Here is a 17,198-nt window from a genome sequence, read left to right as displayed (position 1 = left end):
TTTTAATTAAACATTTCTTCATTAATTGAAAGGAGAAATAAAATGAAAAACTTAAAAATTAATCATATAAATATTTAATAAAATACTAAAATAACACTGAAAGAACTTGTGCACACTGAGTTATTGGTTGTGATTTATGATTGATTGATCTACACAGCATGTTCAGTGTGGACAGACAAACTTCTTATTGATGAAATTTTGATGTGCAATGACCGTAATGAGACAATGTTAGACTAAAATGTCATTAAATGTTATTTCATTGAGAATTTTATCTAATGAATCTATGTCCTATCTCTTTATGTCTAAATCTTTGAGCAAATGTATATGCCACATTGTGGGAATGTTAGTTATATCTGCTATTCTTGTCAAATTATCTGATGTTCATATGTTCCTATATGTTTAGCGTTATGCTATTTCTTTGTTACCACCTGCTTTTCCTGTGCTCAATGTTCATCTGATTACCGTTTTAATATTATCTGTCATCTTTAGCATTATCTAAAACTTCCACAGAATATAGTATTATCTGCATTTCCTTTAGTTTAGTATCATGTTCTAATCTGTTCTTTGACTATTTATAGCTTAGCTAGGCTTTGCAAGAATCTTAGTCCCTTTATATATTTTTTTAAGTTTGTGCTTTTGTGTGAATTGTGTATTTATCTACATTTTTGCCCATATGCCTGTGTGTGTGTGTGTGTTCCAGCAGGGGTCTGTGCTCTCTGCTAACTGACCCATTTTCCACCGCCTCATGGGGGGGATGAAAGGCAGCGTGGTGCTTCGCTCTTTCAATCTCTCTTCTCATCAAAGAGAGAGGGAGAGCTGCTCAAATGCATCTTATTCAGTTTTCAAACCCCTCTATCCCAGCATCCCCACATCAGCTCCATCGCAGCTCTGTTGGTGCCTTCATAACCGTCTTTTAATGTCTAAACAAGCACCATTTAAAGTTTTTGAAGGGTTTAGACAAGCTGACACAGAAAAGCCAAGCATTTCTCCTGTGTTGCAGGGCTGCGATTCATATTTAATGCAATGCGGAGAGTGTGTGAGAGTGTGTGTCGATGCGTAGGAGGGAAGCGTTTTTGAACGTAGAAAGAACATGAGAGTGTCTTTTATATTCCACTGCAGTGTCAATTCCCTTTTGGCTTTGCTAGTTTTCTGATCTCCATTTTAGCAGTGACTTGCAAAAGCGCTAACATAGAATCTCTCCGCGCCATTTTGTTGAAGTTTCTGAGCTGTAGTGTCAAGGTTGATGAAAGGTCTGGAAGTAAAATCTGCCCTCAGGAAAAGTGGCCTAGTGACTGTCATATGATAGACAGGCTGCTTGATGTGTCGTTTTCACACGAAGGTTTTGCCACGGACGTGGATTCGGTTAACTTAAAGTTCTGTATCTATAGGACTGGTAGTCTTCTTAACTCAGTCTGAAAGTGGGGCAGTGGAGGTCTTGTTTTGTATGGAATTGCCTCTTTATTAGCTCTTTTTGCAAAAATATACAGCTACACTGACAAATTTTGATTGTTTTTCCATAGCAAAAACACATTCTTTCTAAGCCGCAGCCAGTGAACACTGGGTACTTTCTTTCTGCTTTTTATAGAATAAAAACACTAGTGTAATCAGGTCATGACACATATTACATTACACAGAGTTTTGTCCAAGGCTTCCTCAATGTGCCAGCAGGTGGTGTAAACCTACAAGGATTAAAAAAAGAAAAAAATTGTTTTAGTTTTTTGTTTGTTTTTGGAGTCTGATTCACAGTCTGTAACCAGGTAATTTGTTAATGTAATTACTTTATATATTTATTTTTAATATTATGTATTTGTTGTATAGTATTTTATTAGATTAATTTAATTTATATAGTATTATGTATAATACATATGTTCCTTATTAACAAATATAACAAATGTTTGTATTAATTAAAAAATTGTGGCTCTTTATTGCAGAGGTAAAATTTTATTAAATTTGTAAACCTTTAAATTTAAATAATAAATGCATTTTGACTTTATTTGTATTTAATATTAAAATTTGATATACTACTTATGCAAAAACATAATATTTATTTATTCAAAAACATATGCAAAAATAACTATTTTATTTACCTTTGTATTATTTAACATTATTCATATTATGTATAATTTAATGCTGTCAATTGATTAAATTTCTTTGAACTAATCGCACGTTTTTCTGAAAATAATCGCGATTAATCTCACCTGCCATTAAAGTTTTAAATATACTTTTATATTGCAATAATTTCACATGCAATCTTCAAATTAATGCACAAACAACATATTTTTTTAATATTTGTTCAGTGGCATCTTTTTTATGACTGAAGGCGAGTATCTCTGATACCAACACTGATGTCTCTGAAATATATTTTTCCCTCTAATATTTATCCATTGATTATAGCCATTCAACATTACAGTTTAAACGAGCTATCAATTTATTAGACTTTAAAAAAATTACAACTTCTAATTTAATTTAACTTAAAACAATCTTCACATAAACCTATTATAATATGTCATATTTAACTACCTGCGCCCTTCAGCAATATACAGAAATTGAATGAAGTTATCAAACACTAAATTCTAAATTAAATATAGATGAATCCTTAAAGCTACAAACGTTATTGATATTTCTTTTTTTTATTTTCTTTGATTAACAGACATCACAGCAGCTGGGTCGTTAGGTTTTTTGGTGACATGTATCTGACACGCACCGTATTTTCTCACAACTTTTTATATATAATTGCGCTTTAATATGAAATGATATACAGCGCACCGGCTCATTTCACAGTATAACGGCAGATAGGAGATGAAAATGAGTTTTTACTGACATGCGGCCTGACGACATATCATCTGACCGCAGTTCACTGGTGTTTTACTGAAGCTGGCTCGTCACCTGTACCGTTTTCCACGCTCGTTTGTCTCGCGCCTGTCGCAGAAGTGAAGTTTCTCGTTTGGTGTGGTTGTAAAGACGTTCTGCATCTAAATAAATACAATTCTTGTCAAGAAAAAAGAGAAACAAGCACCAGTTGTGTGAGTGGGGTAAATATTTTTAACGCCGTTAAACTGGAAAAATTCATTGCAGGCGTTAGCGCTCTAATTTTGACAGCACTAGAATAATTATAAGTATTATTTCTTATTAACAAATATTACTCAAATGTAAAAATTGATCAATCAAATGTTAAATATTAAAATAGTAAAAATAAAAATTACGTTTGTAAAAATTAAATGTTGTGTGAACGTTTATTGCAGAGGTAACATTTAAGTTCACTAGAAAAATGTTTGAGAGATAAACGCGTTCCATTACAGGATCATTCAAAACAGTTTGGTTATAGAATACATTATGGGCTGACATGATCATATCATGTAAAGACAATCAAATTCAGGTTTGCACTGGTTTGTGTATAAAGAGCTGAATGGGGAGAAGTGTCTGATCATCATTACTTTTTAGAGTTTCTGTTTAAAGTAGGCCTTCCTCAGTTTCAAAGCTAAATCTGTCACTCAGGTTCTGTTCTTAAGAGAATTCACTTGTGTAACAATAGAAGAGCTTTGTGTTAGTGGTTTGTATGAGAACAGTAATGAGTGATATTTCACTGTCTTTCTTTCAACCTGCCGGCTAGATTCTTGATGTCAGGCAAAACATGGACCAGATCCTTGTTCTCTCACTCATTCCTATTGAGAGCTATGGTGGTTTTTCCCTCTAATAATGCGGATCAGAGATTCTGTGCAGCCTGCACCTGTGAAGCTCTGTGGTCCATATCAGGGATCTTACATGGTGCAGGAGTGATGAAACCCGCCAATCACGGGGCCCTGTCGACACCCTGCCACTGGACCGCAGCAATAAACAGGGTTTTTTTTTTTCTCTGAGCCTTTTATCTCAGATGAAAGTCTCTCCCCCGTGAGTCTTGCCAACCCTTCCAAGTGCAGCAAATGGGCCAGAGAACACCTGCTAAAGTCAGCATGTTTCTCTGTACATCCCTCACTGCTCCTTCTCTCTATTTCTCTTTATTTTCTTTCTGTCTGTCCACCCACCTTGCTGAGAGATCCTCTCTTCTCACAGGTCTGAGCCTTCCTTGAGTAGGTTAAGTTGGTACTGGGCATCTATGTCATACTGTATTCCTGTAGAGTGTCATAATAACAGTAAATTCTTTTCAGTTCTGCTTTGGTGGTTTATTGATTGTACTTCGTTTTATGGGCCTCATGTTAAACTGCCTCTGTGTTGTCAAAATATATGCTTCAAAACTATTCGCCTTTTTGACTAGAGTTGGACTGATAGACGATGACATCAGATATGTTTTCTACGTTTATTTACGCTTTGATTTCAACGAAAACAGCGTATCCGTGTGGTGCGGCTGACCCAGAATAGCATATGCTGTTTACATCCAGCGGATACTCTCCCAAATGGTGCTACGGTGACGCGGAGGAGACGAATTGTTGAATTAAGTCGTTGTTTTTGTTTTCTTTGCATACAAAGTATTCTCGTAGCTTGCTACGTTTCTGGACGTTGATCATGCTAATTCCATTGCTGTCTATGGGAGGGTCAGACAGCTATCAGAATGCATCAAAAACATCTTAATTTGTGTTCCAAAGATGAACGGAGGTCTTACAGGTTTTAATGAATTAATTACGAGTAATTCATGACAATTTTCATTTGGGGTGGAGTAACCCTTTAATATTAAACGCAGTACGCAGTACTATTAGAAATGAGAAATTCAGAATGTTTATTGTGCATCAAATCATAGAATGATTTCTGTAATATTATGTGACACTGAAGACTGGAATAATGGATGCTGAATATTCAGCTTTGTTATCACAGAAATAAATAGCATTTTAAAATATATTACAATAGAAAGCAGTTATTTTAAATTGTAATACAATTTCAGAATATTACTGATTTTACTGGATAAAATCGACCCCAGACATTTGAATGGAAATATCTTTGCCATCTATAATGTTCACTAAGCTAATCTTTAAAAACACCACTCATTTAACGTTTGTATTCTTTAGCAAATAATCATAATACATTTTCATTTTTTCATGCATCCTTTATTTTAATGTTGTGATGCCTAAATTGTGTGTAGGTTTTTAATATTGACCATGTATTGGTTATTGACCAGAACATGAAAATAATTCTTGGCTTATCGTATTGGTAACATTTATAAGTTTTAACATGTGTCCTAAATTGAAATCTCACATATTTAAGTCTCTTTATGGTTTTTGCTATACAATTATTTCTGTTTTGGTTTATGGTAAAATGTGTGAGAATAATTTTTGTAGTGTAGTGGTGGTCCAAGGCACTTACAAAGCACACTAAGTCAGTGACTGTGGGCTCTTTTAGCCTGCTGAGAAGACAGGTGGTTCCTCACACGGTACATTCTCTTCAGACCAGGGCTCTTGAAACATCATTTCATTAAAGCAGTTTTCACGGTCTGTCCTGCAATTATCAGATTCCTATGTATTTCTTGGCCACGAAAAAAAGGACGAAGCAAAGACAGTTCCAGAATACTCCAGACAATGTTCACTTTGAAATAGATATACAGCTCTTTTTTCTAGTGCTCTAAATTTGTGAGCATGAGCTCCACGTGTGATATTTTTTTAATAGTACAGTTTGTGAATTCAGATAAGAAACAGATTTCCACATCTTTAAATCTGTATAAAATGTCAAATTGAATTATGCATGGCGTGAGGCTTTTCTCCAAAGGTTTGGCAGAACATTTGTATGTTTTGAAGACAAAATAAGCTAAATCTCAGTGTTTGCAACTAGTGCAAGAGGCTCTGCTTTCATTTCATGGCATGCAGTGGGAAATCTTACACTGGAGAATTTTTCTGCAATCAGTCAGGCTCCCTGGTTGCCCAGCGGTGCCACAAAATAACTGTACTCCAACGTCATTTTTATTCAGCTGCATGTAAGTGTATGCAGAAAGATTAATGTGATATGGAACATGCTTGATGCTCTCGCCATTACCTCTGTGCAGGCTCTCTGTTTTATATTTCATATGTAACATGGGGTGTGCCTGCTTTATATTCCATTCTTTGTGTTAAAGTATTCTGGAGATATGAAGTCATGCAGTCACATATGAAGGGCGATGTGGTGCATCAAGAGCGTGGAGCGTGCGTCTCTTTATGACAGTCCTGTGGCTGTGATGAAAGGACGAGGCATGTTTGAAGTTGGACAAGGTCGTGTACAGAGGTGTATAATTTGCCTAAACTGATTTTCTATAGTGTCGCTGGTGCAGAGATTTGAAGCTCTACAATCAGAGCGGAATTGAAGAAACTGGAACACGTTTGGTGTTTGAATCTATGACATAAATCAATTATTTATTCATTTTTTTAGTTTCGTGGAATTAAAAAAAAAAGATTTACAAAAACAATTCATAGAATGATTTACATATCTTCTTTTTAATATCTGTTTTAAATATTGTTATGTTTTGTGGGTCATGAAGTAAAAAATATCAGCATGTTACAAATAATGTGATATCTTAATAAAGAAAAATGTCTTATTACAAGAACAACATTTTTGAAAAGACAAGTATTTTGGCATATTTCTGGCAATCCTTTTTTTATGTTGTTTTTTTAGATTTTTAACAACTTTTTCACTACTTAAATATTAATATAAGTGCGTCACTAATTAATATTTGAGAAAATTTTGTCCACTAAGTTTAAAATCATATGGGTAAAGTGGGAAAACAAACATATAGAAAAAAAGCAGAGGAACAAAATGAATTTCACTGAAAGGACCCATTTAGTTTTTTTTGTTGTTTTTTTAATGTTATTTTTCCTTTATAGATACACCCCAGGGTGTTTTTAGGGTCAGTTAAATTGAAATTTTTGTTAAAAATGGTATGAAAATGTTCAAAAACTATTTAAAACCAACAACTTTCTAAGAACTTGGCACATTTTTTAAAACTCAAAAATGCTACATGTGCAAGAGATCCACAAAGCCAATTTGTTTTGATTCTTTGGAATATCATATGTAAACAGTCATGCCAATACATTTTTTTGAAATTGAAATTGAAAATATTCATGGGAATTATGTTAATAACTTTAATGGTTTCACAAAACAGGTTTCCCAACATGTATCTGTAATTATTGAGGTAAGCGTACTGAGGTCTTTGGATTGGAGAGCAGTAGATGAAGCTTGCTGTAGTAGATGGGAGCTTCACAGGGGCAGGTGGGGCTCCACTGGTGACTTAGGGGGAGGGCAGGGGAGAGGTGATGCTGAGAAAAGCTGTACAGAACAGATCCTAATGAGCCTTTTCTAATCCGCCCAAATCTTTGTAACGATCCCACAAATGTCAGGCTGTAGTTGAAGGCGAAAGGAAGACACAGGGATTTGAGCGGCAAGATAAGAGGGGTAATCTTCAACACCCACACCTCCCTCCTTACGCAGAGAGAAGGGGGATATGGAGAGGGGGCAGATGAAAGTGCTGTGCTCGACCTCAAGTGCGTTCTGACTGCTTATGAAATTAGTCCTAGGCTGTTAAATACTGTCCCGTAATACAATGGCATTGAGAGAAATGTAGATTTTTTTTTTAGTATACAAAAGTGCAGTGAACTATTTGAATAATAATCGTAATATTAATAATAACTACAAATAAATTAAATAAACCTAATGTAAATGTTTGTTCTGAATCTCATTCAGTGAAAGCCTGTGACATGTATCCCCATCTCCTTTTCACACACAGTGATGCTTTTTTTTCTTAAGAAGCATCAATAAAACAAACTATTAGCTCACAGTATTCATGAATATACACAGTTTAAACGATTACAAATGCGCAAACAAAGTACTTAGTGGCTCGCGGCGTGTTTCTTCTCTCTCCTGTCTGTGAGCCCGGGTGGGTTTAAGGGTTTTGATGGACAGAGACGTGGAAAGCCCACCCCCGCGCGTCCGCTGGATAATGCCATGTCCCGGAGTGGATCATCCAGCGGAGTAGGCCTAGATTCAAGATGTTTATCTTGACACACTTAAGCAAATACACACGCTTGCAGTTACATTTATTTAAAGCACAACTTTTGTGCCACAGCGTAGGTTTATCTTAATAACCTATTTATGCGTACAGGAGTTTACCTTCACAAGTACAACCTGCGTTTGATTTTTCTCTCAGTTACCAATAGTAAACACTTATATAGGTAACGATCAAAATAATGGCGTTAGATGAGTTCTTGATTAATGCGTGCATTGATTTATTGCATATTTCGTGCATGAGAATCTGAATAAATGATGCAAGTCGCATGTAACAGCGCTGGTTTAAAACGCGTCTTGGAAATAAATGAATCCGTTCCGGGTTTTTCTTCGGCCCTGACTGGATGATTTGTGTGTATACGGAGCACACGGGGCAGATAGAGGAGAGAGACGGGTATGGATCCGTAGCTCTTGCGGCTGTCCGTCTCGTTTCCCGGGACTCTCGTTTTGAATACAGCGAGGCCTCGGGTCTTGCATGGTACATTTGAATGAGAGGAACGCACAGCGGCGGGAAACAAAGGCGCTCCCGGTACGGTGCAAATGAGCAAGCTGGCCGCGCGGCGGGGGATGCAGGGCACAATAGGGAAGACCGCACTCTTCTGCTTTAGGAGGACAGTGTTGCAATAACATTTCCCCCCAGACAGACAAGCCTCGCTGCGGGAAACAGGAATTTGAAGCCGGACTTTACTTTTCAGGCAAATGATGTGTGAATATGAGGACGGGCTTTGCACTGGACGTCTAGGCGACTTGATGGGGCTTTTTCAGGATTTTTAGAAAGCGCAAATAGTCAAGTGACAGTCTCAAAAACGCACCGGCCCAGCAAAGGAACATCAACTTGGATTTTGCGCACCACAGCGATTTTGAGTTGAGATTGTTTATTATTACATTTATTAATATTATTATGTGGTCTGGAAATCGCCAGCTGTGGGTGAAATCACGCTAGGAACAAATTTGACTTGAATTCATTTTCTTGGATTTGGTGTCTGAAGAATGTACTTACTTGATGGTAATTACCCGGAAAGGATGGAGCGGGGTACGCCACAAAGAAAAACTGTATACAGGATATCTTTGACACTAGTGAAAAAGGAAACTCTGCAGGATGGCGGAGTCTCAGCGCACCGGCGGCTGGAGAACCCTAAAGTGAGCGCGTACCGGCGAGAGGGAGCCGCTGATGCTCAGCGCAGCTCCCCGCTGGAAGAACTGAAAGAAGTGGAGGACGAGACGGACGAATTTTCTGCACACTCATACATGAGGAACTTCAGGACATTCAGTACTGGACATCTAGAGTTGGGCAGGTTGAAAATCTCAAGGCGGGCTCAGCATTTACACAAAGATAAGGAATTAAATGAATCGTGCATCCTGCCAGAGAATGGACAGAGCAAGGTTATTGAAAATGGGGCACTAGTGCATAAAAAGGCAGAAGATGTAAATGAAAGTGACAGATTGAAATGTTATGCTGAGCATGGAGAAATCTGCAGCACAACTGCTGCTAATGGAGAAAACACAGGCATTCGAAAGAAAATCCTCAAGACTTCTCGGAGCACAGAGGAACCGGTCAGTACATGGTCAGATGAGACCTCTGAGGAACCCAAGGGTGGCAGGATGGCCAAAGAGAGCAGCATCTCTTCTTTGCTGGCTAAAGGGAATGGGAAGTCACCCAAACCAGCACCTGAAACCCCTCCGGCAAAGAGGCACCCAAGCCTGCTGCGGCGAAGTTTCAGCTTTCGCCACTGGACAGGTGGAGAGTTGATCCGCATACGGGCGCTTTCCAAGGAGAAGCACCACAGCAGCTCAGGCTGCATTGGCCGCGATGGAGAGAACAGTCAAACCCAAGCTGGCGTGGTTCTGCAAAACATGGCTTTCACCGAGTCTGAGTCCACTGAGAAGCGAAACACCTTGGATGTGGGTGAGGTCCTAAGCAAAACTGACTCTGTGACTGAACTGGGCCGCAGGGAGAGGATGAAGGGCAAGAATCGAACGCTGGACAACAGTGACCTGCTCAAGCTGTCGGATAAATCTTTGATGGACAAGGAGGGTTTTATTAGAGGGACAGGCTCCCGTTCCAGCGGGCAGGAACGTAAACTCATTCGGTTCTTCAGTGGTATCTTCTCAAAGCGAGATGGTACGTCCACGCCTCTTAGCAGTCCCAGCAACCGGGCTCTCCGGAAGAACGGCCTACTGGGAAGTCAGCGGAGATCAGAAATGAGCTACTCGCAGTCCAGCACCGAAAGTGTTAACGGATGCCAACCGGACGGTAATAGCTGTTATCTTTGCACTATTTTTTGGCGTCATGTAGACATGTTATAAGGCAGGAGGATGCTCTGTTTGCTATTGTGGACTTAGAGCGGGGGTTAGAGGATGTATGTTTGTTTTGGACAGGAAGGTGATGTTTAGTTCCCACTTTGCAGTCTGCCTGTGTTTGTGTTTCATTATGCTGCGTGCTTGCAGCTTACTCTGAGAGCTGGCAGCCTTGTTTGCAACGGTGAGTGTTTACATTCTTGAACCGTGAATGTAAAACCCTCATTAAGTGCTGTATCCATTCTGTTAGCCTGCTTTATGTATTTTGCTGGTAATGCACAATGTCAGAGTGACAGTTTCTCCCACTGGTGTTTTCTTTTGGAAGTTTAGAGTTAATATAAGTGGAATGCACTATTCACACATACGCCTTTTTCCTCTTGTTTTGGATCTATTATCTCACTGTCAGTTACTGGTGGACAGCAGGTCATCTGTTAAGGCCACCACCCTCTCCTGTCACTAATATGGTAATGTAGAGCTGCTGTAGATACTGTGTAGAGTTTCATAGAGATTTGAACGAATTACCACACACTATCTACTGACTGTGAGGTCAGCAGATCCTCATGAAAGACAGATCACCTGTGTGAAACATGCCTTTTGGACCATTTTTATTTTTATCTCTTAGCATGACAATCCTCTTGCAAGGATCCTCCTTACTAAATTATAATCACAGCAATGCAGTTTAATCTTGAAAGATAAATTTACTCAGTAATTAAGTCATATTATAGAGACAATATATTTTTTTTTTTTCAAAATGAAATAATTGGCTTTTGTATTGTCACTGTACTCACACTACTGCACATTATTTTATCTGTAGATTATTTACTTGGTACCAAGTTGACTGATTAGAGTAATGTTAGGTGTATAAACCTTTCAAATAATAACATACTTTTTCTTATTATTGTTAAAAACTAAAATAATTCAGTCAAAATAAAATTATGATGTATGCTCAAGATTTGTAAGACAGCGTAATGAAACTGTAATATCACATTTTGGTACATTTGTCAGGAAATATAAGTAAAATAATAAAATCTAACTAACTAATACTAACCCCCAGTTTGAAAACCACTGCTTTGGGTCATACTCTCTGTTCCTGCTTAGTGAATGAAAAATCTTAGATGGGATATTAACAACACCGTTCTGTTTATAAAGTGTTAAATTCTGAATTTTGCAATATGATGGTGATGCAGTCTTGATTAAATTGGAAGTATTTTTTCAAGTTTGTGTGAGTGACGGAGCTTAGCAGAGGGATTATTTCAGGACAGTGTTAATGATCAGGTCAGTGCTAATGCCCGTGACGCGGCTTGTAGTAAAACCTTTAGTGTCTGTGGGGTGAGACAGCACCTTGGCTGATTAGCCGTTTCCACATTCCTCAGATTCCGGAGGCATTCCTGACTCTTCAGAAGGAATACATTCTTGCCAATTAGATAATGATCTTACATTAGAGCAGTGTCATGTTTCCTTCTAAATGAGCGGCTTTACCTGGAACTGTTTAGTGATGCTCCATTCTATCTATTTTTATTTTGGCTGAAATTCATCTTAAACGGGTAATTCAGAGCTGATATTTTAAATAGTTATACAAAATGTAAACACATAAATGCAAGGATTATGAATAACAGTACTTTCTCATTTCTCAATCAATATAGTTGATTTTTAGGGATTTTAGTTGATTATTATAATTTTTTTAACATGATGGTAAACAAATCAAATTCTGATCGTTTGCATTTCTAGAATGGTTTTCATTTTTGCTGCATAGCTAAACTATGTACATTAGTACACACCGGCCTCCTTTGAGGTTTATTTTTAGATGGTTGCTTGTTTCATGACTCAGCTTGTGTGCACGTAGCTCTCTCACCATGCAACCTTGGAGTCATTAGTTCACTTTCAGTTCAGTAAGCATTGCTCTGTTAGCCAGCAGCCGGATGGGGTATGACTTTTGTTCATTTGCAAAGTCAGCGTTAGATAGTCCTGCAGGGTATATTTACAGATGGGACCTACATATGGATTTTGTTTATAAGCAACTGATGTCCTCAGAGGGCGTTTGCTGTCCTATTCACTCAAAGGATGCCTGCGACTTAGAAGGCATGATGTTATAGTCAGTGTTGCAGTTTTTTGGCTGTAGTTCAAAGACAGAAAATAAGTAACACACAACTGTGTTCGTTTGTGTGTGAAGTTTGATCTGTACTGCAAATCCCAGGCTGTTCATCCATACAGATCTGCAATTATATATGAAGATAAAACCTGAAATAATGATTGTGTGCACTTACTTACTGTAACCAATTTGTCTCTCTACAGCAGTGGTCTCAAACTCAATTCCTGGAGGGCCGCAGCTCTGCAGAGTTTAGCTTCAACCAGCTCCAAATCACACCTGCTTGCAAGTTTCTAGTGATCCTGAAGACCTTGATTTGTTGGATCAGGTGTGTTTGATTAGGGTTGGAGAGAAACTGTGCAGAGCTGTGGCCCTCCAGGAATTGAGTTTGAGACCAATGCTCTACAGTATTCCATGAACAGTGCCCTGCAGCTCCCTAATTTAATATTTAATATTAAAATAATATACATTATTTTAAAAGTATTCAGTGTACCACCCAATATTTTAAGAGTTGTTGTGTTTGTAATGCCACTTGAAAGAAGAACAAGTATCATCACTCAATTCTTTTTTTTTTTCTTTTTTTTTCAGTTTCTGGTTTTCTCCCCTGTATTCACAATTTTTGCTTTCAATTTCAGTTTTCATCGTAGAAGCACCATTTAGATTAACATTGTTTTGTTGGTGTACATAAATTAGAGAAGAATGTCAATGTGGCTATAAAGCAAAATTCAACCAAAATTTCATTGGCTGACCCCTACATGTGTAAATATCATCAATGTGGGACGCACAAGTAACACACATATCATAAAAGTAGTCTGTATGACTTTTCGCTCTATATTCCAAGTGTTCTGAATTTGTACAGTAGCTTTATGTCATAAAACAATATTTAATTGATTATTCGTGTAAAATCTTCCCCTCTAGTGTGTGCTTATTCACGCTTAGTGAATCATTTGAGTCAGTGAGATGAACTCGAGAATGTTCCAGTTTGAACAAACTGAATATTAATGTCTCTCATAAACTCATTAAAGTACCAAAGAAATCTAGGCTGGATTCCATTTCACATGTTTATCGCCTTGTGGTTGACAGGTCAGGTTTATTTTTGTTTCGTTTTTTTGACCCCCCAAATCCTATAACATGTTAAAGGTGTAGGTCACATAAGCGTGCAAAAAAAGGTCCATTTTAAAGAGTGTAGAAATGTATGACAGCTTTCTGTTGTTTAGCGCAACATGATCATCTGAGTGGGGAAAGTTTGTCACTTTGAAAACTCCCAATTGCACAAATTTCATTTGGAATGACTGGATTTTGTCGTGAAATTTCACAGAGAAGCAGTAAATGTGGCCACACCTTAAGAAAGATTTGTATTTTTTGCTACACTTGGTGTCTTAGGTTTCAAAAAAATGTAATGCTTATGAAAAGCAGAAGTCGTATAATCCCCGTATCGTTGATTCTCTTAGGTTGAAGTGGCTAGAGGAAGTAATGGAGGCGCCAGTGTTTTTTACATTGAGTCATTGGGTTGTGTTTAAATAGAACTTACTCTCAGCTTCCTTTGGAACAGTGTGATCACAAGGGTGTCCATTTCATTGTTCTGCTCAGGTGTTTGTTGTTGGTAGGGTGAATTTTGTGTTTTATGGAATGGCCAGAGGGTCTGAACTGTGACTATCTGCCACAGCCTCAACATGAGCCATCTATTGGTGTCAGGTATAAGTGGGTGGGTGGGGTTGTGTGTGTGTGTGTGTGTGTGTGTGTGTGTGTGTGTGTGTGTGTGACCTACATCTACAGCCATGCAGAAGTAATGTCGGTTGCATGTGGAACTGTGACATGCTGGATGTGATAAGAGCATGGCAGGAGCTTCTCATGGGACGAGTGTCTAAGAGTAGAAGGGAAGCAGACTGTCGCATACACTCACACATAGAAGTCGCATGGTCTTTTTGCAGACAGTCATTGTCAGTGACACTGAGTCAGACACTGCTGTGGATTTTTGCTTTAAGTAGGGTTTAAATATTGTATTTTTTAACACTTAAGATTATAGGGGCCATTCACACCAAAAGAGTTCTTGTTTTTGAAAAGTTTCACTTTTTAGAACGCAGTGCTCATGTGAGATGCTGCAAAAGATGCAAGACATGACCTCAACAGTCAAAGGCATCAATGTAGTGCATGTTTACATAGAACAATAATGGAAAAGCATGTTGTGTATGAACATTTCCTTACTCTGCTGATATTCAAAAAAAGGATAGTTCACCCAAAAATGAAAATTGTCATTAATTACTCACCCTCATGTCGTTCCAAACCCGTAAGACCTTCGTTCATCTTCGGAACACAAATTAAGACATTCGGACACAATTCGGACATTTTTGATAAATTTCCGAGAGCTTTCTGATCCTCCATAGACAGCAAGGGTCCTTACGTTCAAGGAAAGCATCAATGGAAAGCTTATTTATTCATCTTTCAGATAATGTATAAATCTTAATTTCGAAAAATTGACCCTTAAAGGGTAACTAAACCCAACCCTAAAGCAACTTTTTTGAGTTAATGGTCTGTAAGACTGTGTCTTTATTAGTGCTGTGCATTGATTCGAGTAAATGTTTTGACATTTGGTTATAAAGCGTTTTAATTCTACAATATATGGTGTAAAAACGTCCGAGTGCTGCCCTCTTCAGGTTGAACGGTGTCTACCGCAGTTGAATTTTTCTATTGGACATTGCATACCCCTGTGACTTATGATGGCACTTACTAACCACGCCCCTGCACGAGCTCACCACGTCCCCTCTATCGCCGCTGGGCTCTGCCCACTTTTCCAGCATTTTTCAAATATTGCCAGTGGGTGGAGTTAGCCTCTGACCAGGGGTTTAGTTACCCTTTAAGACTGGTTTTGTGGTCCAGGGTCATATTTTTGTTTGGGCATGTAACGAAGTGTGAATCTTTTTTGGATGGCCTATTTTTTTTTTCAGTCCAATGGAAAAGAGATTAGAAAACCTCTCTGTAAAAAACAAACAAAAACCAATTGCATGTTATGTTTGTATTGGTCTTAACAGACTTAAATATTGATCTTACCGAACATTCATTTTGGTTTGAATGGGCCTTAAGAGTCATTCAGTTGAGAATTGGCCTACACTGGTTGCACTGTGTTTTATGGTGCTGCTGAATAGTAGGGCAGGAAACGCCATTTAAATATTTCAGTATGGTGTTCTTCTGTCCACATCAGTGGAAGAATGCACAACTAGGAACTGTTAACAGAAACGAAAGTCATGAAAATCATTTGGTTCTGTATCTTATTTTATTTTTATTTTTTTAAATGGGCTATGCTCTGAAGAAAACAGACATAATGTGAAAGAAATCTGGCTGTGGATTGCAGCCAGAAATGGACCGTTGAGTTGTACGGTATCCATGCAGCTGTCATCACTCCAGTGTGCTGTAGAACATCCACTCCAGAACAAAGACACAGCAGGGACAAACTAAATGTGACTTTTGTTTCCCATGTGGCTCAAGAGGAGGAAGTAATGGAGAAGGATTGAGCTGAAAGGAGTTATTTTGTGTGTGAGGGTTGACACATGCTGGTTTTATTGAATAGAGAAAGAAGAGAACAACTGGGATTAGTAGAAAGAAAATCAGGACTCACTGCAGTCCAGACATCACCTGCTTGAGCAACACCTTAAAATGCCATATAATGATCTTTATGAGAGTATTTTTAATGAGAAGAGGGTCTTCCTGGGTTCACTGCTAGTAGTTGTGATTGTAGACTAAGTGTGTGTGTACATCTTTGCAGTAGTCCTTTGTGGCTACTCCTGGCTTCGTACCACTGCGGAAGCAGTGCTGTGTAAAAATAACGAGCCCTAACCGAGTGAACAGGGATGGGGGGGTGGAGCGGACCAGCCTCTGCCTTTATGCACCATGTGGTAGTTGAAGCAGCCCCTGTTAGGCACAGAATCCTTTGAAACCTATTTTAAAGTTTAATGAAGTAGTTTAATGTGTCTTACCTTTGCTGTCTGACTTCTCCAGATTTGACGGTGGTCACGGAAAGTTGGAGCAAGGTTTACAGAATGAGTGTGTCAATTCTGCTTGTGTTTCAGTGATGCACATTCATACGGTAGTAGTGTGTGTACTGTGTTTGTGACAGAGGGAGAAAGACTGTTATAGCTTTAGGCCATAATACTGACCTGACCAGTGGAGCATGGGCACTACACACACACACACACACACACACACACACACACACGTGCTTACAAGCCCTCTCTAACTATATGGTATTTTCTCTGATGAGGGATGAAGAGAACAGAAAAACAGAAACCTGCAGCACTGCATACGCTACTCTCACACAGAATATTCTCTTGGACTACTGTACATTTTATATTGCCAAAGATTTGTAGTTTGGATGCATGCAATTTATTTGTTTTACATAATATTTGCTAACTATAATTAGACATCTATTTAAAATGAATCAAGTTGAAAAAAATTTGAATGTGATAAATCTGTAAAATAAGCAAATTATACAAATCTATTATAGTATTTTTCACAAGAAACTGCTAAAAACACAAATAAAATAAGTCAACACTGTAACTGTCAAGTTCATGGCATTAAATATTTATTAGCATGTAATAAAAGCTTTTAGTAGCATTTGCCTTTCAATTAGTAGACCGAACTGTTAAACCAAGACACCAAACTAAACAAGACTAAGAATGGGAGCTCCTTCTGTGTTTTGGTCAAAATAAATGTCCTGTTTCTGACACTTATCAGCCAAACAGAGCATCTTATTGGTAATGCAATATAATACAATAATTAAAAAAGGTAAAATATCATTGATAATATCATGGATTGACCAGAATTAATAATAGAAAAGCCGTTGAGCATTCACAATTTTTTTTTTTGT

The 17,198-nt window shown here is 38.0% G+C and overlaps 1 protein-coding gene across 2 annotated transcripts in view; it reads left to right on the top strand.

Annotated features, from left to right (window-relative positions):
- LOC306878681 (arf-GAP with GTPase, ANK repeat and PH domain-containing protein 1) overlaps positions 1-17,198 on the top strand; it is a 206,450-nt gene that overhangs the window by 56,422 nt on the left and 132,830 nt on the right. The window contains exon 1 of one of the 2 annotated variants that reach the window (XM_079431162.1): positions 8,318-10,207. The exons of the other annotated variant lie outside the window; for it this stretch is intronic. Coding sequence (XP_079287288.1) covers positions 8,944-10,207 — 1,264 coding nt within the window. The 5' untranslated portion in view covers positions 8,318-8,943. Of the gene's footprint in view, positions 1-8,317; positions 10,208-17,198 lie in introns of those variants that run through there. 2 annotated transcript variants of the gene reach the window in all.

This window comes from Barbus barbus (genome assembly GCF_936440315.1).
Source record: "Barbus barbus genome assembly, chromosome: 13".
NCBI classification, from domain to species: domain Eukaryota; kingdom Metazoa; phylum Chordata; class Actinopteri; order Cypriniformes; family Cyprinidae; genus Barbus; species Barbus barbus.
This window is presented reverse-complemented; position numbering and strand designations above follow the sequence as displayed.